We start from the raw sequence: 23,388 nt of genomic DNA, 5'->3' as shown, positions 1-23,388 counted from the left end.
AGGTCATTATTAGATTTCACTAAATGAAAGGAGGAGGATGGGAGGAAGCAAGGGAAGAGGGGCACGAGAAAGCCGTGCCTTTGGTACCTGGGCCTTCACTGGGGATTTATGTGACTTAATCCATCTCTGAAAACGGCCATTATCATATTGTGTTTATTGTCACAAGGTTAGCAGGGACAGTGTTTGATTAATTACGTAATAATCCAAATGAAAAGACTTTACGATCATTTTGCGCTGACAGCCAATCAACGTATCGACGATGCGTTCTCGTCGCGTGTTTATTGGCAGCATGACTTCCGGGTGTTGGCGGGAAATGAGTGGCCGGAACGCGGAAGTGGTGGGCTTTTTAAATGATATATTGACGACACCGAGCGAGCGCCTGTCAAAAGAAAAGTTTACTTTCACTTTCATGACTGCCTGGATTAGGAGCAGGCGGAGTAGGAAGAGTGGGCCTTCCTCGGAAACGAAACTAAACGCCGTCATACGTCATCTGATTGTTGGGTCGATGGCGAGTGCTTGTCTTTAGTACGTTTCAGGTTGCTTAAAATACCAGCGCTAAGCTGAGTTAGCATGAGCCGTGCTGGGAACATGCGAGCGAGCGAGGAAGAGACGCTTATGGACGACTATTTGGCCTCCATCGGACTGCATCGGAAACGGGTCGCCAAGGACGGGTCGTGCTTGTTTCGTGCCGTGGCCGAACAGGTAAATACAATGTGACAAACAATTTGTAGTTTAGCCCGTGTGACGTCATTAACTGCCATTAAGCAGAGCGTATTCATATTGCTCATAATGTACATGTTTTAATGTTTATTCTTTATTTTGATTTGCCCGGGTAAAATTCAACCCAGACTTTTTAAGGTACCTCTGAAAATATTTTAGCAAATGTGTTGCTATGGCGACCACCCCACCCCCCCCAGCCCGTCACAATGCTCTGACCCAAGCAAACCGATAATAATGTTTTACATTTTTTACACCCCATTTATCTCAAACAGTTGGGTTGTCAGAGCTGTTCTTCGATAAATGCAAAGGGAAAAAAAACCTCATTTGACCTATTTGTTGTACGCTCTCATAAGTGCTCATGGATGCTCTTGTTGCAGGTTCTTCACTCCCAAAGTCTTCACTTACAAGTTCGCACCCAGTGCGTTTGCTTCCTAAGGCAACATAGAGAAAGCTATGAGGCAGTAAGTGCACATTAGGTTTCTGCAAAACCAAAAAGTCCCTCATATTGTTTAATATGTCACTTTGTCTTAACAGCTAACGAGTCAGGAAATAGCTTTGTTTCTGGGTTTTTGCATTGGCTGCAGTTGTATTATTATTTTTTTAATGAAATGCTGATTTATTTTTATTTTTTTTACAATGAGCCGTGTTTATGTGCTGCGTGTGGGCCTTTTGCCCTGAGCAGCAGGGCAGGTGACATGGGGGCAATGCTGCTATTTGCTGATTTGTGTTTTGTTTGCATTGGGGCTGGCAGTAATTCGTCCACTCCAATAGATGGCGCTGTATTCAAAGACATTAAAAAGCTACTTAAGATATAGTGCGCCTGAAAGTTGGCACATGCTGTAATTAGTAATAATCGACTTGACATTATGATGCGCTTGCGTTGCCGCTGGAATTTTAAAAATTGTGTGTGCATGTGTGTGAAGTTCATTGAAGGTGATTTTGAAGAGTACCTGCAGCGGCTTCAGGACCCGCAGGTGAGACCTCTGTGTACTCGCAACACACTCGAACACTTGTTAGCTTTTGTCTGAGCTAAAGCTAACAATTGGTTGTTTTTGCAGCAGTGGGCAGGTGAAGTGGAGATGAACGCGCTGGCCGTCATGTTCAAGTAAGCCCAAGTTTGTGTGTGTGTGCGCTGCTTTTCAGCTTATTCAAGATTTGAACCATTTGTGTATGCACAGGAGGGATTTTGTGATCTTTCAAGAGCCTGGCAAATCCCCGGTGGATATCACAGGCAACAAGTTCAAGGAGAAGGTCTGCGTCCCACACATGGCTCCATTTCGTGGATTTTCCATTCCATGAACCACATTACCTTGACCTTCCACAGCACAATCAGTTTTTTTTGCCATGCATACTCGGCAAAGTGCCTAAACTGAACTTTTTTTTTTCCCCCATTTTCAGATCCAGCTAATTTTTTTGAATGGAAATCACTACGACAGCGTTTATCCCATCAGCCATATAAAGAATTCTGCGCTCTGCCAGTGTGAGTCGAGTCACAAGTGGCTTCCCAAAATATAGTTTGCTGGAGTAAGGGAAGACTTGACCGTTGACACGTGTGTTTACGCTGCAGCCATCCTGTACGAGCTGCTGTACACCGACGTCTTCCAGCTGAACCGGCACACCGTGACTTCCTGTCAGTCGAGAGGCCGAACCAGCGAGCGGCTGAGCGACGACAGTATGGCGCCGTGCCTCAGCAGCGATGACTCCGACTCAGAAGCGGAGAACTTGTTCAGGAGCAACAACAGCCGGATGAGGGTAACACAGTTAACCATATTTTCTAGGCTAATGTAAATCCCACAATGCCCTTTGTGTGAGTGCAGGGGCGGGGTCGCGGCCTTATGTTGCCAGAGAGTGTGCGCCGTTCACTGAGCGAGAGTCTGTACCGAAATGTTGCATATGACGTGTGGCACAAGTCCAAGAAAGGTGAGGCAGAGAAAGAGGTTTCCTCCTGTTTAAATCCACCCACACTCATCAAGTCTCCCGTCTTTCAGCTCAACTCAAGCAGGATTACTGCATGGCCGCCGGGATGCAGTACACCGTCGGCCAACGATGTCAGGTCTTGCACACTTTAAAATGTGCATTTTTTGTTTTGTATATGCACACATACTGATTGCTGCTCAATGACGGTAGGTGTGGCTGGATGGAAGTGAACAGAGCTACAACGCCACCATTGAGGAAATCCCGCCCGATGACGGCCCGGTGACTATTTACACGGAAGAAGAAGGCCAACTGTACGTAACACACTGCAAATGTTATCATGCAACTCACTTTTACTATCACCATTATGCCCCTCAAATATTTGCCTGTGACTTTACCTATTAGATTTTTTGATCTATTTATTTTCTCAGTATTAATAAATATTAATACTATATATACTATATTATATATAATATATCTGAGTGTGTTGCTCCACTGTTTGTATATTCAAATATCTCTTGCTTAAAGTTTTTGAACACCACAACACTGATAGAATTCTTTAGCCCGTCTATAGTGTTTTGCATTGTTTGTTAGCATTAAGCTAAGGCAAGGCAAAAAAAAAAAAAAAAAAAATCAGGTCAACAATTGCTCGTTCTTTAAAATTCGTATCTCAAGACGCCACTGTATACGCTCAGTCATGCTAACTGCTGCACATGCGTGACTGCAGACGCGTTCCTCTGTGGAGCCTACGACCCGTGACGTCAGAAAGCCCGGAATGGAGTCCCATCCACGGTCGGGAGAGAAGAATCTGCAACGGACAGCAAGGTATTGGCATGTTTGACAATGACAGATCTTGAAAAATGGGCCTTTCACTCATTTGATGTCCATGTCAAGAATGAGGCATGCTTTGTCTTCCAGAAGGGCCTCGGGGCTCTGGCAAGTCCGGACCAAAGTCCTCTGGTTTCAGAGTGGGCTCAAGTGGACGTGCGTACCAGCAGAAGTCACGCGCGCCGCATGAAGATCTGAGACGCTACAAGTAAGTGCGGAGATTGGCCTGCTTCATTTGGTCACAGCGTTGTTCTAAGTTGGTGGTGTTCTTCAGGAGGAGCTCAGCAGACACTTTGTCATTTGGTATAACCAGTGGGGAGCATTTGCCCAAAGAGAAGGAGCAGGTGGAAATCCATCTCAAGGATGAGCTCAGCTTCCCGGCTCTTAGGGTTAGGAATCCACTCGTCGGTCGTTCTCTCCATTTGTCCACAGAATGAAATGAATGAATTTTGTCTTCTTCAGAGTCCACTTGAAGTTGTTGGCAGGCGTTCTCTCTCTGCTGCGGAAACACAGAAGATCACCCCTGAGCCTCTTCACATGGGTGACGCGTCTCCCTCGTCTGTCCCATCCTCAAATGTTCCCCCTCCCGCACCCACGAGCTTCCCAGCTCCCACGTTCATAGCTCCCATCGCACCGTGTCCAGGGGCCACGAGGGCCTTTGTCCCCCGTCTATCCTCACCCAGTCCTCCAGTGTACCCGAGCTCCTCGTCACCGGTGCCTCCTCTTCCACAAGTCACTGATGCCCTCCGACCTTCAGCTCAGAGGCCACGTAAGACATGGGACCTCTCTGACTTTCCAGTTAAATGTCCGGATGCCGGAGACGCCGGGAGTGTGTCGGTGCTCCACAACCAGGGCAGTGCAACAATGGACCCGATGGCCGCTCAAGAATTGAAGGATCGGGTGGCGGATGTCGGCAGCAAAACGTGGGATCCCCTTCCCAGCCAAGACCTTCAGGTCCAATCGCGGCCTACTCCCTCTCCCCCCATCAGTCCGACACTCCAGAATCCCAGTGAGAATTCACCAGCTCATGAGGCCTTGGCCGCTCCCTCCTCTGGCTCCCCCCAGCTTTTGCCCACTTCTCCCTTCCCACTCGGACAGCCCCCGACACTCCCCGGAGGCATCCTGGTGCACCACCTCTACCAGGATCCCCTGTACCCCGGCTTCCCCCAAGAAGCGAACGGCAATGTGCTGCCAGCTCCAGAGTTTTCTCTCCGCACTTCGGGAGAAGACCTCCCCCAGGGTGAGGGATGTCAAATCAAGTATTGCAGCACCTCGTGTCAGTCTGCTGATGGATGATTCTCCTTCCACAGATGTAAACGTCTTGAGGTTTTTCTTCAACTTGGGTGTGAAGGTAAAGCAGCAACATCACGCATGTAGCACGTACACAATAATGAGCCCATGTTACTGTTTGATTCAGATGTTCATTGTTGTGCTTTAGGCATACACCTGGCCCTTCTACATGCCCTACCTGTACCTGCTGCCCCTCCAGCAGGCCCACATCATGCAGCCCCGAGTCCAGATGCCCCACTGCCCTCCCGAAGCCCCCCTCCAGCCCACGTGTCCCTCCGCAGCGGTTCCTGTGCAACCAGGTGAGCCCGCTAACGGATGTGGTGACGCGTGGCCTGCACCCCACAGACCTGCGTACCAGGCAGCGGGATCCGACATGCAGACTCCACAGTGTGCCGCGTTGCCGTCGTACCCTCAGGACCCCCACGCCAATGTGCTCCACAGAGGCTCCCTGCATGCTTTTCCAGTCAACGCGGCGCTTGCATATAATATGGGTATCAACATACTCGACAGTCTTTCTTGTTTACATCGTAATAGATTGCTGATTTTCTCTCACCAGAAAAAAAATAATAATATCGGTCAGGCTGATTCATTATATTTCAGCTCATTTGTGTGCAATAAGATGTTTTGAGATACCCGCGTGGCCCACCCAGCTCAAGGCACCACTGAATTCTGCTTTCGGATGAAGTTTCACGAGGAACCTAAAATGGCACTGGAACCTTTCCAGGTGAACTTAATCAGCAGCTTCGAAGAAAGCCAACTGAAGTTCATGTGTAAAGGATCTAGGGCGTTGTAGGTTCATTCTGAAATTTCACCTGATTGAAACCTTTTATGAGTAGTGTTATTTTAAGTTTGTGTCGACACACATCGTGTACGTTACAAGAGTTTTTCCGCTGTTTCAGGAGACAATGGCATGAATGCGATGCCGCGGCCTGACATCCCCCCAGCACTGGTACTGTATCTCCTTGTATCTCCTTTTTTCGGTCTGAAGCGCTTTCCTTTCTCTGTATATGTGGTGTGGAAGCTATTGAGAAAAGTGGGTTGTTGTTTGGGAGGGGGCAGGAAATTCAGGCGATAATGTGGTTTTTTTTAACCAATGTGCTTTTTATTTTTTTTTTATTTTTTGATTTTTAAATATTTTGTTGGATTTTACAGATTTTTTTACACACTAATAATGTCTGTAATTTAACTAAGTCGTCTAATAGTCTAATTGTGCAGTGGTTATCTAACATTTTATGCAATTTTTTTAAACATTAAATAGCTCTCTACGTAATAATCATTAACATTGCGCGTAAATATAAAAAATATTTGCCTAAAATCTATTGCACTAAAATTATGAAACTCTAAAAACATGGCCAATAAAGTTAAATACAGCCCAAAAATATAGCAAAGCAAAAACGACAAATTCAGCCAACAATCAATAACAATTTTTTGGTTAGTACGTTAATATCTTAAAAATAAATGGGGAAATTGAGCAGTTATACCTAAAAAAGGTTTCCCTTGTCCCACCCACTTTTTTTAACATTTCCTTTTTGATTTTTCGGGAAGGGAAGGGCAGCCCCTTTGGCCCACATCCCTCCGGGGGGTCACAGGGCGCCTCATCATCACCCGTCAGTGGGCTGCAACACCGATGAAATCGACGAGTCAGCCATTTTGCGGCTGGGGCCGAGCAGACACTACAGAGGACGAAGACCGGGTGGGCGAGGAGGCTACAGGAGGAGACGTGGGCGGGAACCAGGCAACTACTTCTGATGCACCTATAAAGATGTTCAAACTGCAACTTTTCTCTTGTTGTTTTTTTATTATTATTCACATATATTTTGAAGAGAGGTAATACAAATTCAAAAGTGTCAAATTCTGCTCCAGGCCTCATTGAGGGTGTGGCACCTGCGTGAAGCTGGCCCCCCACCCCACGCAAAATTTAAGTAAAATAGTCTGTTTCGTTTGTGCTTCGTTTGTGCTGGTTTGTGCAGCAAAAATTTTCGTTTGTGCTGCTATGGTTTTTTAGTTATGAACGATTCTTTTATAGGTCATCCAGAGTTCACCCAGCCCCCCATCTGCTCGAAATGGACCCAAAACGGTACCGTTCGTTTGTGCTTCGTTAGTGCTGGTTTGTGCAGCAAAAATTTTCGTTTGTGCTGCTTCCGTTTCGGAGATATTACACATTTATTTTATAGCGATGACGTCACCTAGCCCCCCACTTCGCTCCAAATGGACCCAAAATGGTACCGTTCGTTTGTGCTTCGTTTGTGCAGGTTTGTGCAGCAAAAATTTTCGTTTGTGCTGCTTCCGTTTCGGAGATATTACACATTTATTTTATAGCGATGACGTCACCCAGCCCCCCACCTCGCTCCAAATGGACCCAAAATGGTACCGTTCGTTTGTGCTTCGTTTGTGCAGGTTTGTGCAGCAAAAAATTTCGTTTGTGCTGCTATGGTTTTTTAGTTATGAACGATTCTTTTATAGGTCATCCAGAGTTCACCCAGCCCCCCATCTGCTCGAAATGGACCCAAAACGGTACCGTTCGTTTGTGCTTCGTTAGTGCTGGTTTGTGCAGCAAAAATTTTCGTTTGTGCTGCTTCCGTTTCGGAGATATTACACATTTATTTTATAGCGATGACGTCACCTAGCCCCCCACTTCGCTCCAAATGGACCCAAAATGGTACCGTTCGTTTGTGCTTCGTTTGTGCAGGTTTGTGCAGCAAATAATTTCGTTTGTGCTGCTTCCGTTTCGTAGATATTACACATTTATTTTATAGCGATGACGTCAGGTAGCCCCGCCCCCCTGTTTACTTCCAAATTGACCCAAAATAGTGCCGGTCGTTTGTGTTTCGTTTGTGCTGGTTTGTGCTGCAAAAAGTTTCGTTTGTGATGCTACGGTTTTGCAGATATTACACATTTAATTCATAGCAAAGACGTCACCCAGCCCACGTCACTGTATTTTGTCGCGAATTTCAAGCTCCTGGACTGGAATGCTCCTGATGCAGGACGAATACAAGGTAAACATGTTCTTAGCCTTTTTTTTCTTTTCTTTTTATCTTACAGAAAACTTTCACTGCGGGGAATGGCTTTTAGTACGAGGATATTTCTGTAATTATGTTTGTATCGTGCTCATTGATTAATTTCCTTGTTTTCAATAAGCCTATGTGATCATTTTTTTCAATTACATCTGACATGCAAAAGGTTCACCGCAATCTAAATACCTGATGAGTCTATGTCTGCTCCAAAACATTAATTAATGCAACAATTAATACATGTATGTGAAGTTGATGACAGCCAGAAAAAGAAACTTGAAAACGTGAAAAAAAAACTTTCTTTGTCAAAGGGAACATTATCAACATTTTTTTCCAACAATTCAAACAATGCATCACTGCACTGTGTAGAACAGCATGTGGGAAGATCTTAGTATTTACTGATGCTGCTTTCACTCCACTTCCCAGGTCATTATAGATCTCCCAGGCATATGCAGTCCTCCTGCAGTATGCCACATAATGCCCGAGAGAATCCTGGGTCAGTCCTGGTTCAAAGCCAATGACTGCTCTCAAAGTAAAGGTCTTCTCTTTTAGCTCCAGACTGGAGGGAAATTCAAGCAAGGCAACTTCCTTGCAACTGCTACCAAGGTCAGTGTCAATCCACACAAACTCTCCCAGATTGTAGCTGTGAGTAACATTACCTGAACACAGAGCCTTGCCTGTATTGTTGTCCTGTGTTTTGAATGAAGACGGACAATGGGAAGGATTTTCAATTGGCCTGAGGCAGAGAGAGTCAGGAAGGCTGAGTCCCTCTTCAGCAGCAGTCTGAAGAGAAGCCATGCCACAGGTCTGCAGGACAGCAACGTTTGGACAAACAAGTGAAACTTGCCTTGTTACTTGTTGGCTTAAACTGCAGTACTGTGAGGAGCATTGTTTTATCAAATAAACACTTGGGATATTCCTCATTGCGCTCTCAATTACAGTGGAGATGTGGCATTGTGCATCAATTTGGAGAGCACCAGAGGTCAGGAGGACAGGTTTGAATATTTCCCCCAGCAGTTCTGCCCTCTGTGAGTATACCTGTGGGTTCACACTCTGTGTTGTGATGGTTTTCACCAGGTGGAGGAATTGGTTCCCATGTTCATAGTTCAGAACAGTCTTTTCAAATGAAAAACTTTCACAGAAAGAACAGCATAAGCATTGCAAGACAGAATCAAATGCACAAGTATTGAGCACAAACACTTTTGATGTGCGAAGTTTAACAGGCTGTTGATGGTTCCCGTTTTTCAACAATGGTACCTTGACTTTTTTCCAGCCCACTTGTGTGTCAATATGCAGCCATTCAGGACAAGGAGAGAGATATGAAGTTATCTTTCTTTTTTTCGGTGGGACCGCTAAACCTCTCCAGTTTTCAACTGCACTGTCAGTAGATGCATCTGGCTCCGCTCCAGGATGAGATTTTTCTCCCCTTTTGTTTACTACTTCAGTTTGAGAAGTACTGCAGACATTGTCAGGCTCTCTGACGGTCGTGGCATCACACACATCACTTTTTTGTTTTGCAGAGCAAATCCGCATGTTTCCCTCAATGAAGGAAAGATGACGAGCAACAAACCGGTCCACACGAATGGGTAGGCTTTCATGCTTGAAAAGGCCTTTTTTTATGTTTTTGAACTCTGCTTCAACAGCTGCGGAACTTGCAGTGATGCTGGCGCTTTTGAAGAGAGGGACCATTATTGCTGTCCAGAGTGGCAAGTAACTTCCAAGTCTTGTTATTTGGGGAATAATCTCAGGGAGGAAGTGGATGTTGTCTCTATCCCCATCAGCCATGGCAAGTGACCTGCTCTCCTCACATATTTCTGTCACCCACTCTCGGACATTAGTCTGGATGTGCTGATTTAATGAATCACCTGGTTCTTGTCCCTCAACTTCCTCATCTGAAATGGGGACAAATTCCTCTGCGATTTGCGCTCTCAAGTATTTCTTGCACTTTTCTGATGGGATAGGGGCTCCAGAATTGTCATTACCCTCTGTCTCACTCAGTGCCACAATGGTGATAGCACGAAGAAGTTCTTTTGCATGTTGCAAACATTGTGACTTAAGAAGCTGTGCTATTGACCTAACAAAGAAATCCTTAACACGAGGTCTTTTGTTTTTCAGGCAGTCCCATCGGCAGATCATCTTAATGCAGTGTGCTACATCTACCCTGACAAAACATGGGGGTAGATGTCCAGGTTGATTCCCACGTGAAATGTTAAAGCACTCATTGATGTAGCTCTTCAGATCAGGATGAGGGGTAAAAGCTTTGACTAGAGCTCCAAGAATCGCCAGAGAAAAGTCACTCACTGCTTCTTTAGGAACAGATGCACCTGCATGGATCCATTCCTTCAGCCACTGTGTGATAGCATTAACATCATGCTTCTCTGACAGCATCTGCACGACTGGGACACTGGAGCTGGTATGCCCTGTCATAACACCCTGATACAGGAAGATATGGCCAGACATGCCATTCGGCCTCATCAGTTTTTTAACTATTGAGCCAGTTGCATCAACACATAATATTGGGTGGGATTTCTTTAAGCTCTTGTACACATGCATTTGTGTTTGACTCCAATAGTGACAGAAAAACTTGTCAAGTCCAATGTCTTTGATGCTGTCACTGTGAGGTGCACTGTATTTCAACATCTGCAATGATAAAATTGGATTTTTGTCACCTAATGCCAAATCATTTTTCTCTTGCTTTGCCTTGCGCAGGGTGGCCAAATTTGGCAGGTGGCGTGGCTCAGGGTCTCCGAAGTCCATCGATTTATTTGCCTGTGATGCTCGCCATACATGTGGTTCCATCCTGCCCTCACAAAGTTTTTACTTACATTGGTCGATGGTCACTTCCCAGAAAAAGACACTTTCTGTCACTCACTGTTATTAAATCTTCGGAGATAGTTGTGTATTTGTCGCTTGAAAAAGTTGCACGTCTTTGTTTTTCGCCACCCTGTTGCGATATGTCTTACCGGCCTGCAGAGGTCACTTGGCATGGTAATTAGTTGGATAATACATGTGTAAGAATTAAGGAGTTATCATGATGTCAAGTGAAAAAGAATAAAATACATGACAGGGGGTTAATGAAGATGCATGATTTTAATAATGAAAAATTGCAATGGCACAAACAAATGGTTAATTAACGATCCATGGAGCAAGGATTTGACATCTCTAGAAAATAAATTAGTATTAAATAAATGACAAATTGAATGATTCACTGAACGTCAACAAATTTTTTTGCGGCACAATCGGTACCATTTTTGCAGCACAAACCAGCACAAACGAAACACAAACGAACGGCACTATTTTGGGTCAATTTGGAAGTAAACAGGGGGGCGGGGCTACCTGACGTCATCGCTATAAAATAAATGTGTAATATCTCCGAAACGGAAGCAGCACAAACGAAAATTTTTGCTGCACAAACCTGCACAAACGAAGCACAAACGAACGGTACCATTTTGGGTCCATTTGGAGCGAAGTGGGGGGCTAGGTGACGTCATCGCTATAAAATAAATGTGTAATATCTCCGAAACGGAAGCAGCACAAACGAAAATTTTTGCTGCACAAACCAGCACTAACGAAGCACAAACGAACGGTACCGTTTTGGGTCCATTTCGAGCAGATGGGGGGCTGGGTGAACTCTGGATGACCTATAAAAGAATCGTTCATAACTAAAAAACCATAGCAGCACAAACGAAAATTTTTGCTGCACAAACCTGCACAAACGAAGCACAAACGAACGGTACCATTTTGGGTCCATTTGGAGCGAGGTGGGGGGCTGGGTGACGTCATCGCTATAAAATAAATGTGTAATATCTCCGAAACGGAAGCAGCACAAACGAAAATTTTTGCTGCACAAACCTGCACAAACGAAGCACAAACGAACGGTACCATTTTGGGTCCATTTGGAGCGAAGTGGGGGGCTAGGTGACGTCATCGCTATAAAATAAATGTGTAATATCTCCGAAACGGAAGCAGCACAAACGAAAATTTTTGCTGCACAAACCAGCACTAACGAAGCACAAACGAACGGTACCGTTTTGGGTCCATTTTGAGCAGATGGGGGGCTGGGTGAACTCTGGATGACCTATAAAAGAATCGTTCATAACTAAAAAACCATAGCAGCACAAACGAAAATTTTTGCTGCACAAACCAGCACAAACGAAGCACAAACGAAACAGACTATTTTGCTTAAATTTTGCGTGGGGTGGGGGGCCAGCTTCACGCAGGTGTGGCCCAACTGGTTGTGAAGTCCTCATTTTTATGAATATAGAAATCATTCATAAAATCGTTTTCTTTAATTCTCCACCCCAATCGCACTTGGATGTCGTTGGGCAGTCCTCGCTTAATCAGCTCCTCCTTCAACTGCAGGACAAAACAAGACACTTAAACGGTGTGCATAATAATAGTTGTGTATGTGAAGTGTAGACTACATACCCCCTTTAAACCGTAGCGTTCGATGACTTTTAGAACAGGTAAGTGGCTTCGGACCAACAACCTGGCATTCAGGGCAAAATACACTAAAAAGAAAAAGTCGCACAGTTTAAATCGGGTGGCCTGGAGGGACCCAGTGGCAGTGGTGAGTTGTTTTGTTTCCCTCATCAACATTTCAACCTGTGTTGCCATGTCTAATCTCCCCAGGGCCTTCAGAATTATAAGTGCACGCCAATGAACTTTTAAGAGCAGGCAGAATTCAAATGAGCTAGCTAGCTTGCTGACATTTTTAAATGAGGACGATAGGCCCGCCACTGCCACATGGTGATGTCAAGTCTGTTTTATTATTATATAAAAGAGACAATAAGAGGTTTGACTCACAGTGGTCAACTGCTACGATGACGCAGCGCATCTCCGAGTGAATTTTGCTGTGGGACGGCAATATTGAAATGTTAGTATACAGTGATCCCTCGCTACTTCGCGTTTCGTTTATCGCGGCTGCACTACATCGCGGATTTTTTACCCCCACATTAAAAAAACATTTAAAAGTCAAAATAAAACTTCTAAAGTGAGGAAACGTGTCTAACCTTTAGGATAATGTAATATTGCTCCGAATTGTCGTTTACATTCCTTTAGAAGTCCGTTTTCGCGTGTTAGCACGATCGCGAATTAGCATCTTTCCGCTAACTCGTTAGCCTGCTCAGTACTTCTTGTTGGTGACCGTACTTCGCGGATTTCACGTATCGCGGGTGGTTTTTGGAACCAATGAGCAAATATACGTACCGATCTTGATCTAGAATCGCTTCAACAACAAAGCAGATGGCGTGACGTAGGCCCGAATCTTCTACAGTCGGTGTCCAGGACAAAACAAAGTGGCCGCCGCCGAAATCCTTCTTCTGTATGCCAGCCGGCCCGCTGAACAGCACTTGTTCGACGCTATCACACATTGAGTTCATTCCATATTTGATTCATAAATGAAACAATGAGACATTTAATTTTTGAATCATGCATTTAAATATTTAATCATTTATTTGTTTCATTTAATAAATGCCATATCCAATTCATACATAAAATCTTGAACTAATTATTGAGCTTTTTAATTCAATATTTCATGGTGTATTTATTTAGTTCATTTTGGCACTTTCAGTCCTGCATGATTCTGTGGTGGTATTAAAATATTTAAAATGCCTACCTTGATCTCACCGCGCTTGCATAAATCTCAATGTTCAGCGTATGGTTCACAAAGGCGTAAAGGTGAGCTTCATCTTCAGGTGTAGGAGACTCAAACTCGGGTACAATATCCCCTGGCCTACACGAGTCCACTGGTGGATCCACTGGAAATTTACAATTCACACAGGGGAAAAGTTACAGTTACTATAATGACACACAATACAAAAACACTTGAAATGGAAATATTTAGCATTATCATAGCACTTTCTCACAAATAAGCCATGCTACCAACCTAGCAGTCATGATTGGTTTGTTTTGCAATGCTAATGCCTGCAATGCAATTTTGTCGATGCTGGACAGCACTTTCTGTCTTACCGTCACTCTCTGACTCCCCAACAGTAAAAAAGCTTAATGCCCAGAAAATCGATAAATCATGTAGCTCTACTCGTTCCCACTCCCGCCACTGAAAATACAAAACAATAACACCAGTATTATGGATGTTGTCCACATTTAGCTCAGGCGTTTTTGACTCTCCCCACTTTTTCACTGAGAATGGACATGTCAAATCTAAACGTTCACACTTTCTCACCCTTCAGAACAAATTGAATGGGGACCTCGCTGAGGGGATTCATTTTTGAGTGAAATGTTTGGACCCCATTTGGGTCAGTTAGAGCCAAGTTGTCGTGTGGGAAATCCTTCATGATCAGCTCTACAGCGTACGCGCCCTCCATGTCCACCACGCCCTGGACGCCGTGATAGACTAAATAACCATGCTGCAAAGAAGGAGCAGTCAGCACTAGGCTTGGGCTTGAGGAGGGTGTTGTTTTGAGCCGGTGGGGGTCACTTACTTCATTGGGATAAAAAACTTTGTGAAAGAAATAAAATTCCTCAAAGATGTTATTCTTCTCATAGCAGTAAACGCGATCTCCGTCTGTGTCATACATGGGCAGCCTTATTACTCTGTGGCAGTTGGACGGGACCCTTTGGGATTGACACAAACATTCTTTGGAGGCTGGTTGCCATGGCGCCCACATGTCAATGTCAGGGTGGTCGTACCTGTAGATGGGAAGCATGGTGGTCCGGGGGGACGAATTTGGCCGACCTGTGTCGGACCTCGTCCTCAGCTCGATGTATGTCGGGGCGTGCACTTCCATGATATTGTCGATATTGTCGATCCAGTTGATGCCTTCTAGTCTGGAAGAACAAAAACATTTTTCGTTCTTGAGGGGATTTGGGATGGACAGAATCAGGAAGATCATCAATGGGAACAGCACTGACTGGAAGGTTTGGAAACAAGATAACCCTGGTTTAGGATTGTTTAGAAATTGAGTCAATTGAAGACCTGAAGAGAAAGAGAGAGAGAGAGACCGAGAGCTTCATCTGTCTGGTTTTTTTCAGCCTGATACATAAGTCCCCAAGATGTTAGTCAATCAAGATCGAGCGTGGTTAACTTATCCTTTCTCTGTATCCATAAATATATCCGATAGCCCGAAAGTGAAGCTCTCAAGACTCACGCCAGATGAAAAGGTGCTTCGGAGTTGTTCACATGCACGATGACTTCATATTGACACCACTCTCCGCTGTTCTCGTCCACAAAGTTCACAGACACCAAGTTGACTGTGCAGAGCTCCCCCTGACAGTTCACGAAGGTGAGGTTGTTGCACTCCTGGAAGGCCACCTTGTAGCGAACGACCGCCTGCGGAGCATAAACTTGTGATGTCATCCGACAGCGCAGATGTTGATATACGCTTTGGGAAAGGTGGAATACGCACCGTGTCGGTCGTGCCATTGAGGGGGTGGTAGGTGAACGCCGAGCCCGTGTAGTTCAAGGCCCGGCAGCTGCAGGCCAACAACGACAAAACCAACAGGCAGCAACGCATGACGGACGACTGGACCTCAACTGGTGCGACTCACAATAACGAGTCGAGCGTCTGACGCCGGCTTCTTTATGCGGTCTGACTTGTTCTCAGGGGAAAAACCGACGCGTGATTTACCAGCAGAATGCAAAGGCGAGGCCTGGCAGCTTGCCATTGTAATTACCATCAATGTAACAGGTCGTTAATTTTTTGCGCAATTGTCAAAACTATTGTTCCCTCATACTTCCGCACTGGCTGCTCATCATATGTCTCATTTTCCAATTTGCTAAAATGTAGTTCGCTAGCGTGCTTTGTCTACACTGCGGCAGCTTTAGAGTGCCTCGTTGTTCGCCGTGAGTGCACACGTGGCAAGTAGAGTAAGACGGGAAGCAAAGAGGGGAATTTTTTTTTTTTTCCTTCAAATGTCAATGGGACTGGCTTTAATTTTCAATTCACAGACATTTTTCCACCTAAAAAAATAGTATAATGAATGCACACACACAAACTCACATGCAGTCATTATAATTGTTAGATATGTGCTGGTAACTTGCCAAGAAAAAGCCTGAAAAAAGTTTCACAAAAGGTTAATTATAGTGTCAAATGGAAAGGGAGTCCCAAGAAAAGATGTGCTGATCTATTTTATAAAATTAAACGGCGGTGTGACCGGTCTGCCCGGTCTGCCCATGTGTGTTTTTGAGATTAGTCTCACTCAGAAGTCTTAAAACAAATTCTTACAGCAAAAATCACGGCTCTTTAAAAGTTACTTTATTGTGCGTGTAAAATAAGTCATTTTCAGATAAAATAAGAAATAAAGACAGATACATTTTTGTTTTCCTGATTGTATTTTCTTCCGAAATCAGGATTAAAAAAAAAACTATAGGCATCAATATGATATATCTGTACTAAAAAAAAGTTCCGATACCACATCACCGATAGCGTTCAGCACAAGATTCTGTTTCCGAACATAATTTTTTTTATAAGTAAATTAAAAATATAAACACACTTTAATCACAATTGTGATCACAGATGTAATGACATCAAGTATCTTCACTGCTTATTATCGGCAAGCGCTCGAATGTGTGTACTCGCTATAAAAAAAAAATGATTGGTCCGACAATGTGTTCAATGAGAGGCGTATGAATGATGAACATAAATAATTGACATTGGCACAAAGTGAAGGCCCCAGAATCCCACTTTGCTCAGGGTACAATGGAGCTTTGTGTTGTTGTTGCGGTCTCGCTGAAGCTCACCAATTTCAGGGTGATGTCAGAGGGCAGCCCTCGTAACACCAGCTCTGCTTTCAGCTGCGGGTCAAAAAACGGGAGCACTCAAAAGCGTGCTAGCGTTGAGTGTGTTGCACACCTGATGCTGAATGACGGACCTGCGATACGTCGATGCGGTCCGCAGACAGCGGGAATGCCGACTGGAGCCTTGCTGTCACTGTAACCACAACTAAGTACAGAAATGACTTTTAGTTTTTGGCTGGCTTGACAGCGAGCTGATGATGATGTCATCTGATTTTCAAATGATTATTGAGCTAATGCCCGACAAAACAATTAAGCAATTATTCATGCTTCTTAAATTTTGGGGCAAGTAAAAGCGCTAATTATGACGTGTCATTATAAATCGTCCTGTCCGCTTGAAGAAAAAAAAAAAAAACAGGAAGGTTTTTTTGATACAATCCACCATTTTGATTTGCTTTGATCCTACCATCTTAGGTAAAGAAAAAAAAAACATTTTCAAATTTCCTGGACTCAAAACATTTGAGAATTGAAGGAATGGGGGAAAAAACTCACCAGGATGAACCGTCACAATGACACAGCGCATCTCTGAGTGACGTGTGCTGTGAAAGAGTGATATTAGCGTGTTGGCATGCTAAGTGCGTGACGATGGCTGTCACTGATGAGCGGTACTGCAAGTGAACTTAAGACACCTACATCAGTCCAAAGTCAACCGTTTGGAGGACAAAGCAGACTGGGTGACTTAGACCCAAGTCTTTCTCAGTCGGCGTCCAGACCAGCTCAAAGTTCCTATCAGTCATGTCCAACGGCCCGCTAAACAGCACACTCCTAAAACATAAAACCTTCTTCAGAAAATGGATGACACAAGCTTCTACTCATTCGATTTTTTTATGCTCTACTATTTTTCTGGTATCACGTTCATCAAACGCATACTGAATTTCTGTCCCGAAAACACTTATGGGGATTTTCAGGGTCTGATTGACTGAGGCGAAGAGATGATCTCCGTTGGCTGGTGTAGGAAGCCAGAAGGCAGGCAGGGACTCTCCGTCCACGCAGGATGTCGCCCGAGGACCCACTACACATTTTTTTAGTACACAAACGGAATAATTTAACGGCAATCCTCTGATGAGGAACAACACAATTAGAAAAAATCATCTAGAGTCCAAATGTGCCCATTTTCTTACCGATCAGAACAAACTGGACGGGGATTTGGCTGAGGGGATCCTCGCTTGTGAGATTCTTACTCCCACTGCCGTAAGCCAACGTGATGTTCTGGCGAGGGAAGTCCTCCATGAGCACCTGCACGGCGTACGCACCTTCCGCGATGTCAATGCTTGGCGCGAAAAACATGTTGCAATCCTGCAAACACGGAGTAGTCAGCACTGAAGTAGACGTTTGAGATTGTTTTCAAGGGTCACTTACTGCCGAGAGCTTGAGAACAGATGTTGCGTTTTGATAGCGACACCTCACCACGTCTCCGTCAGGGTCGAAGGTGGGTAGCGTCACGTTCCTCTGACAGTTGGAGGCGACTCTACGGGGTGCACGCAAACAGCTGGAAGTCGATCACGCTTCCACGTTAGGGTGGTCTTACTGTACCTGAGAACGGGCAGCACGTTGGCTCGGGGGGACGCGTTTGCCCGGCCAGTGTCGGACCTCGTCCAGGTATGTGCGTGTGCGATGGCTACCACCTCTGTCACGTTATTGGTGACGTTGATCCACTGGAGGACAACTGGAGCAGAAAGGCTGGACCAACACATCATTTCTTTTTTTTTTTTACTATTTCAAGGCGGTCGGGACATCCGGGCCACTTACCGCAGCACCAACTTGGAGGTCTGGGTCACATTATAATATGTTTCTACGTCATATTGACACGTTCTGTTAGTAGTAGTGAGTACGACCCGAGATGCACCTGGGGCGCAGTTCTTTGACTGGCACGTCCAAAAGGATTCAGGGCACCCGTTTTGGTAGGTCATTTTGGAGCGAACAACCACCTGCGTAGACGTCGAGTCATTCCAACAGCTTTTTGCAACCGGGTCGAGGTTACGTACCGTATTATTCACGGAGGGGTCATAGATCATGACCGCGCTCAGGAAGGTGGATGCATGGGAGCTGCAGACGAGCAGGGACAAGACGAGCAGGTGGCACCACATGATGAACAGTGGATGGTCTTAGTCACGGACGTTCGTGCCTCTGGTCTGGCCAGCTTCTTGAATTGCAGTGAACAATGTCCAAGGGCGTGGCCTGGCATGAGGAGATTCTGAAAACAGTGGGTGACTGTGTCTGTCTATGCCTGTGCACATTTGTGAGATTTTAAAAAAAATTGCTTGCCGCTTCATATGTTGCAGTGTTGAAATGATTTCCAAAGCAACATTTTTTGGCCCTTCAATAATATTTCTCTATGCTTGAGAAAAGGAGGGACACTTTGTACGTTATGGCTGAGTGAAATTGCAAGACGGCTAAAATGTTCTGCGCTCCAGTGGTTGCCGGACCAGTTGTTGTCACACACTCAGAAAAATGTATTTGAAAAAGGAAGAGGATGGGTTAATTTAAATTCTAATTAGACATTTATGTGCTTGGCTGTGTTTTCACATGGCCACGGATGAGATTTTTAAACATCACAGCTTCCTGATTTCTGACACTACAACAAAAGGACAGGTAGACAGAAATGTCGGTCAACAACATTCCAAAAGATTTCATTGTGGTAACAAACAACTTCCCAACCCAAGTGGAATTTTTAATAATGTGCTGTAACCATTGCGCAATAGCAAGACTTTGTGGAAAGAAGCTGAACTTGACAAATATGATAAAATAATCTGGGGGGGAAGCATTTTGAGCTAATGGTTAGCATGATGTCACATGTCTATAGTTGAGGGTTTCCCATCTCAGGTTAGTCCTTCCCGTGTGAAGTTAAAATGTTCTTGGTGCTTCTTATTGGGAAACTCCGGTTTCATAAAGCATTCCAACTGGCAAGAAGACAGTACATTTGTCACGGAGACAACAATTAGAGGTTTTCACAAAACAACAGAGCTGTTTCCGCTCTTACAGAGTCCGGACATCTATAAAATATATACGATACTAAGACATTTGGTAGAACAGTCCGTTTTGTTGTTGCTTGTCTTCGCACACAGTTAGGTGCTGAGAGGGGTTTGAATTGTGTCGAGATAATATTTTTGTACAATGGCCACTTTATCATCCAAAGTTTCTCTAGGCTGTTTTTAGGCCTCTGCTGAGCACATCTGGGGAAACTAAAAAAAGTATACATTGCTGATATTATCTGATTAGGCTAAATTAGATAAACCAACAAGTGAAAATAAACAAGAGACGTCTACCAATCTTTAGAATTTACGACGATTAGATGAATAGATTTTTCACACTTTGTTGTCTGTCAAATAATTAATAGCCGTTCCTTTTTTTTTTTCATGTTTTCCTGTACATTTTGGTAAACTTTGCTGCACAAAAGACAAAAGTCTTTATCAAAAGTCTTTGTCAACCAATCAGGTGACTAGCAGCCAATCAGGTGACGGCAGCTTTGTAATTGAGCCCGCCTACTCTCTCTGAGATTCTCCCAGAGGTGGAGCGCACTGTCAATCACACACCACGGTCATGTGACTCGTGTTTACAGTGTTTCACTTCCGCCTTCCGCCGTCTCACTTCTCAGTGTCATCATCCGAAGTTTGGGACTGAAAATCTCGCTAAAAAGTTGCAAGAGTGAGCCCCTGAGTTGTCGCCGCTGTCCTTCGGCCTCTTCCTTCGTGCTGTGGGACTAGTAGAGGCCCGTTGGGAGTGATGGCGGACGAGGAGAGCTCACCGCTGCTGTCCTCCGAGCACCACGACGAGACAAATGGCAATATTCTCGGTAGAACGTCCTACGGACTCCTCGCTGAACCCCAGAGTATGTCAGAAATGCAAGAAATATCACATATGTCGACATAAACGATTCGCGAAATGTTAGGGGCTTTAAGGTCGCCCAATCTTAGATGAATATTGTATTGTCTTTTAAAGATCCATAGATAATGGTTGGTGGTCACATGATGGTTTGTTCTTGGTGGTCACGTTGTAAGAATTATTCATACCAAGTATGAGCAGGTAACGTTCTTTAATATTACAGAATCATAGACATCAATCTGACTTTAGAAGAGTGTACAAATATGTAAAACGTCAACTAATGTCCCTTCGTCGTATCACCGTTCACGCCGTATCGTGGATTTTGAAATTATGATCTCTAATTTTACATAGCTCATTTTTGCCATATGGGAATTTGCAGTGAAGGTAAAAACTGCCTTTTGAACTCGCAGATATTCAAAAGTTACAGCTCCGACAGTGTGGGACTTGAGTATGGCGACCCCAAGTGGACAAAATAATACCGTGCCTCACATCAGTATACAGTAGATTTAAAATGCTGCTGAGGAAGCTCCGACAGTGTGGAACTTGAGTATGGCGACCCCAAGTGGACAAAATAATAACCGTGCCTCACATTAGTATACAGTAGATCTAAAATGCTGCTGAGGAAGGTATCAGTGATGAATGTTAAACGAATGCCCCCTCCTCTTCCTCTAGGTTTGGTGCCTGATGAACCCCCGCCGCCCTACTCGCCACACAGCAGCCCGGAAAGCTTCGGCAGCGGCAGCGCTCCAGTCATCAGCTGCCGCGTTTGTCAGGGAGCCATATGCGTGGAAGGCAAGACGCACCAGCATGTGGTCAAGTGCAGCGTTTGCAACGAAGCGACTGTGAGTCCCGTGTGACCTTTCCTCCCCACGTAGTGTGCGCCTGCGAGAGTTTAAAACGCTCCTCCCTTCTGCAGCCCATCAAGAACGCCCCAGCTGGCAAGAAATATGTCCGATGTCCATGTAGCTGTCTGCTCATCTGCAAAGTCACGTCGCAGAAGATCGCATGTCCACGACCGTATTGGTCGGTTCACTCATTCATGACCACTTTATGGCCTACACTGGCTGAAAGCGAAACGGAAGCTCAGATGACAACGTTTTTGTTTGTGGTGTTTTCCTTCCAGCAAACGCATCATCAATCTGGGCCCAGTTCACGTCGGCGAGGATAGTCCGGAGCTGCAGAACCCACCCGTCGGTGTCCGAGTCATCTGTGGCCATTGCTCCAATACGTTCCTGGTGCCTGTTCCTGTCCCTCTTCCTCCGTAACATCTCACGCAACTGACTCACCTTCTGTTTCTCTCCCAGTGGACAGAAATTTCCGACAGGACCTTGTCTAGATGTCCGCACTGTCGTAAAGTGTAAGCGCCTCTTTGTCGCTTTGTTTGGAGAACCAGGAAGTGGAGACATTTGTGTTTGGTGTTCTTCCAGTTCCTCAGTTGGCCGGCGGTACCCGAGGAGGAGGACCCTGCTGTGTCTCATGGTCTTCGCCGTGGTGGCCGCTTCCACCGCTGGACTAATGGTGAGTGTTGACAGAGGCCATGTGAACGCAATAGCAGGGCGTAGGTAACCCTCATTTTGCATCCAGGTGGGAACGTGGCGGCCCGCTCGGGAGTCCAAAGGGATCTACGCCGCGTGGGTGCTGCTCCTTCTTATCGCCGCCTTCGCCCTGGCCAGAACCGTCTACTGGAGTTGCCTAAAAATTAGCCAGCCCATTTCAACGTGATGTCGGAATCATCGTGCGCCGCATCAATGAGTGTAATTTTTCAATATGTGCCTATAGTTTGTTGATTCGCAATACAGTGAAGCCTTGCTATTCACTGAGCTTAAGGACTGAGCAAGGTGCTAATCGTAGTAAATTTGGAAGTCATTGATGTTTCTATATGCGGGTATGCGTTGTTAGGTTACAGATTCTAGTTATTGATCTGACTCCAAATTGCGATCAACACTAATCACATGAGTTGCTATGTCCTAATCCACACACTGGCGCACCTAACAATTTTGCGAGTTCGTTCTGTCAAAGAGAAGACCAGTTGATCAATCAGACGGAATTTACCAATTGTTTATTGTGTGATGATTGGTCGATGGCCGTCTCCTCCCCACCGGGTGTTACCGCTGAGTGCAGCTGTCTGGCGGTTGGGTTTTTCGCGCGAAGCCCGACCACAAGGACGGGATGTTATTCTCGTTTCTCACCGATCTTGAGATGTTCTCGCCAGTTGCCCGTCCGCCCTGCACCTGCCGAGCCGATGATACATCCTGTTGCACACTTCGAAGAAAACAACTTCGTGCAGTTGCCTGCACATTTCCTTACCACTCATCATGTGATTATACAAGCACAGCCACTACTGGAGATTATATTGATGTGATTATAAGTCTAACGCAGCCTTAATACAATATGTTTGCAAACTGCCGAAAGCACATTTCCCTTTAGCGTGAATCGATTTTAGTCACTGTATTCATGTTAGTTCGTCATTCCGATTCAACATGAGCTCTGCCGACTGGATCAAGTTCCACTGTTTTACCAAGTTCTGATTCTTTTTGTATTGTCGGACAAACTAATGATTTAAAAAACTAAATAGCAAATCTATTTTTTTGTTGCACTAAGAAGGAAACGTGACGTTCAAGTCTCAGCAAGGTATGGTAATGTGCAAAAACGACTACTGTCAAATATGTCTCGCTGCTAGAATATTAATGTGAAACTAATTTCATATGAGGGTGGTGTAGTATATTTTTATTCTGCTCCTATTCTTGTATGTTTCCCTCATAAGGCTGGGGTCATGTACCAGGTCAGGCCAGTTCGTGCGGGATATTGGCATGGAGACTGGAAGACTCGGGGGGCACACTCAATAAATTTTCCTCGTGCCTGAGGCACTAAATTCTGACATCGGTTGAATAAAATCTTTTCCCAATCAGCCGTGTGTCACTAAAGTTTTCCTTCCATTTGAGCACCGAAGACAATTCACCACAGTGGCAAAATATTGGTGAGAGTGTCGTGTTATTCCATTTTGTACAGAAATAGAGTTTTTCTAGATTTTATTTTTTCCTCATTGAA

At 44.9% G+C, this 23,388-nt stretch overlaps 4 protein-coding genes across 8 annotated transcripts; 2 read left to right on the top strand and 2 right to left on the bottom strand.

Moving 5' to 3' along the window:
* The first annotated feature begins 316 nt into the window (after positions 1-316).
* Positions 317-6,529, top strand: otud4 (OTU deubiquitinase 4). 3 transcript variants are annotated; one of them, XM_037260235.1, is made up of 18 exons: positions 317-702; positions 1,098-1,181; positions 1,644-1,694; positions 1,779-1,825; positions 1,899-1,971; positions 2,119-2,200; positions 2,288-2,472; positions 2,538-2,640; positions 2,709-2,773; positions 2,848-2,948; positions 3,362-3,459; positions 3,553-3,670; positions 3,737-3,851; positions 3,925-4,702; positions 4,773-4,813; positions 4,901-5,051; positions 5,652-5,701; positions 6,298-6,529. In XM_037260235.1, the coding sequence occupies exons 1-18, from the start codon at positions 571-573 to the stop codon at positions 6,499-6,501; spliced, it is 2,478 nt and encodes an 825-aa protein (XP_037116130.1). In that variant the 5' UTR covers positions 317-570; the 3' UTR covers positions 6,502-6,529. The 3 variants fall into 3 exon arrangements, with proteins under 3 accessions (XP_037116130.1, XP_037116129.1, XP_037116128.1); XM_037260234.1 differs by having other exon boundaries at positions 4,901-5,238; positions 5,647-5,701; XM_037260233.1 differs by having other exon boundaries at positions 4,901-5,243.
* A 5,446-nt stretch (positions 6,530-11,975) lies between these two features.
* On the bottom strand, positions 11,976-15,323 carry LOC119129662. The gene is made up of 9 exons (XM_037263026.1): positions 15,131-15,323; positions 14,873-15,054; positions 14,415-14,552; positions 13,948-14,339; positions 13,381-13,522; positions 12,972-13,124; positions 12,570-12,616; positions 12,192-12,274; positions 11,976-12,119 (listed from the first exon to the last, which is right to left on the bottom strand). Exons 1-9 carry the CDS (start codon positions 15,236-15,238, stop codon positions 11,976-11,978), a joined length of 1,389 nt encoding a protein of 462 aa, XP_037118921.1. The 5' UTR covers positions 15,239-15,323.
* LOC119128213 (type I phosphatidylinositol 4,5-bisphosphate 4-phosphatase-A-like) lies at positions 12,156-23,159 on the top strand. Of its 2 annotated transcripts, XM_037260459.1 has the most exons (9): positions 12,156-12,333; positions 20,114-20,347; positions 21,013-21,182; positions 21,257-21,363; positions 21,464-21,575; positions 21,645-21,697; positions 21,768-21,858; positions 21,925-22,234; positions 22,768-23,159. In XM_037260459.1, the coding sequence occupies exons 2-8, from the start codon at positions 20,242-20,244 to the stop codon at positions 22,060-22,062; spliced, it is 777 nt and encodes a 258-aa protein (XP_037116354.1). In that variant the 5' UTR covers positions 12,156-12,333; positions 20,114-20,241; the 3' UTR covers positions 22,063-22,234; positions 22,768-23,159. The 2 variants fall into 2 exon arrangements, with proteins under 2 accessions (XP_037116354.1, XP_037116355.1); XM_037260460.1 differs by lacking the exon at positions 12,156-12,333 and having other exon boundaries at positions 20,064-20,347; positions 21,925-22,229; positions 22,767-23,159.
* On the bottom strand, positions 16,095-18,756 carry LOC119128162. Of its 2 annotated transcripts, XM_037260368.1 has the most exons (11): positions 18,504-18,756; positions 18,268-18,446; positions 18,052-18,198; positions 17,878-17,986; positions 17,640-17,814; positions 17,389-17,530; positions 17,321-17,326; positions 17,152-17,283; positions 17,011-17,057; positions 16,596-16,666; positions 16,095-16,518 (listed from the first exon to the last, which is right to left on the bottom strand). In XM_037260368.1, the coding sequence occupies exons 1-11, from the start codon at positions 18,603-18,605 to the stop codon at positions 16,414-16,416; spliced, it is 1,215 nt and encodes a 404-aa protein (XP_037116263.1). In that variant the 5' UTR covers positions 18,606-18,756; the 3' UTR covers positions 16,095-16,413. The 2 variants fall into 2 exon arrangements, with proteins under 2 accessions (XP_037116263.1, XP_037116264.1); XM_037260369.1 differs by lacking the exon at positions 17,321-17,326.
* Positions 23,160-23,388: the final 229 nt, after the last annotated feature.

Source organism: Syngnathus acus, chromosome 10 (assembly GCF_901709675.1).
Source record: "Syngnathus acus chromosome 10, fSynAcu1.2, whole genome shotgun sequence".
NCBI lineage: Eukaryota > Metazoa > Chordata > Actinopteri > Syngnathiformes > Syngnathidae > Syngnathus > Syngnathus acus.
The sequence above is the reverse complement of the archived record's forward strand: the minus strand, read 5'-3'. Positions and strand labels throughout refer to the sequence as shown.

Coding starts and splice junctions, on each gene's coding strand:
- LOC119128162 (XM_037260368.1), bottom strand. CDS start 18,605: ATGTGGTGCCACCTGCTCGTCTTGTCCCTGCTCGTCTGCAGCTCCCAT. Junction 17,815..17,877: donor CTGTTCTCAAGCTCTCGGCA/GTAAGTGACCCT, acceptor CCGTGTTTGCAG/GATTGCAACATGTTTTTCGC. Junction 16,667..17,010: donor CATTGTGACGGTTCATCCTG/GTGAGTTTTTTC, acceptor TTCTGTACTTAG/TTGTGGTTACAGTGACAGCA.
- otud4 (XM_037260234.1), top strand. CDS start 571: ATGAGCCGTGCTGGGAACATGCGAGCGAGCGAGGAAGAGACGCTTATG. Junction 1,695..1,778: donor AGCGGCTTCAGGACCCGCAG/GTGAGACCTCTG, acceptor TTGTTTTTGCAG/CAGTGGGCAGGTGAAGTGGA. Junction 4,703..4,772: donor GGGAGAAGACCTCCCCCAGG/GTGAGGGATGTC, acceptor CTCCTTCCACAG/ATGTAAACGTCTTGAGGTTT.
- LOC119129662 (XM_037263026.1), bottom strand. CDS start 15,238: ATGCGTTGCTGCCTGTTGGTTTTGTCGTTGTTGGCCTGCAGCTGCCGG. Junction 14,553..14,872: donor GAAGCACCTTTTCATCTGGC/GTGAGTCTTGAG, acceptor TTGTTCTTCCAG/ACTAGAAGGCATCAACTGGA. Junction 12,120..12,191: donor AACGCTACGGTTTAAAGGGG/GTATGTAGTCTA, acceptor TTTGTCCTGCAG/TTGAAGGAGGAGCTGATTAA.
- LOC119128213 (XM_037260459.1), top strand. CDS start 20,242: ATGGCGGACGAGGAGAGCTCACCGCTGCTGTCCTCCGAGCACCACGAC. Junction 21,698..21,767: donor TGTCCGCACTGTCGTAAAGT/GTAAGCGCCTCT, acceptor GTGTTCTTCCAG/TTCCTCAGTTGGCCGGCGGT. Junction 21,859..21,924: donor CTTCCACCGCTGGACTAATG/GTGAGTGTTGAC, acceptor TTTTGCATCCAG/GTGGGAACGTGGCGGCCCGC.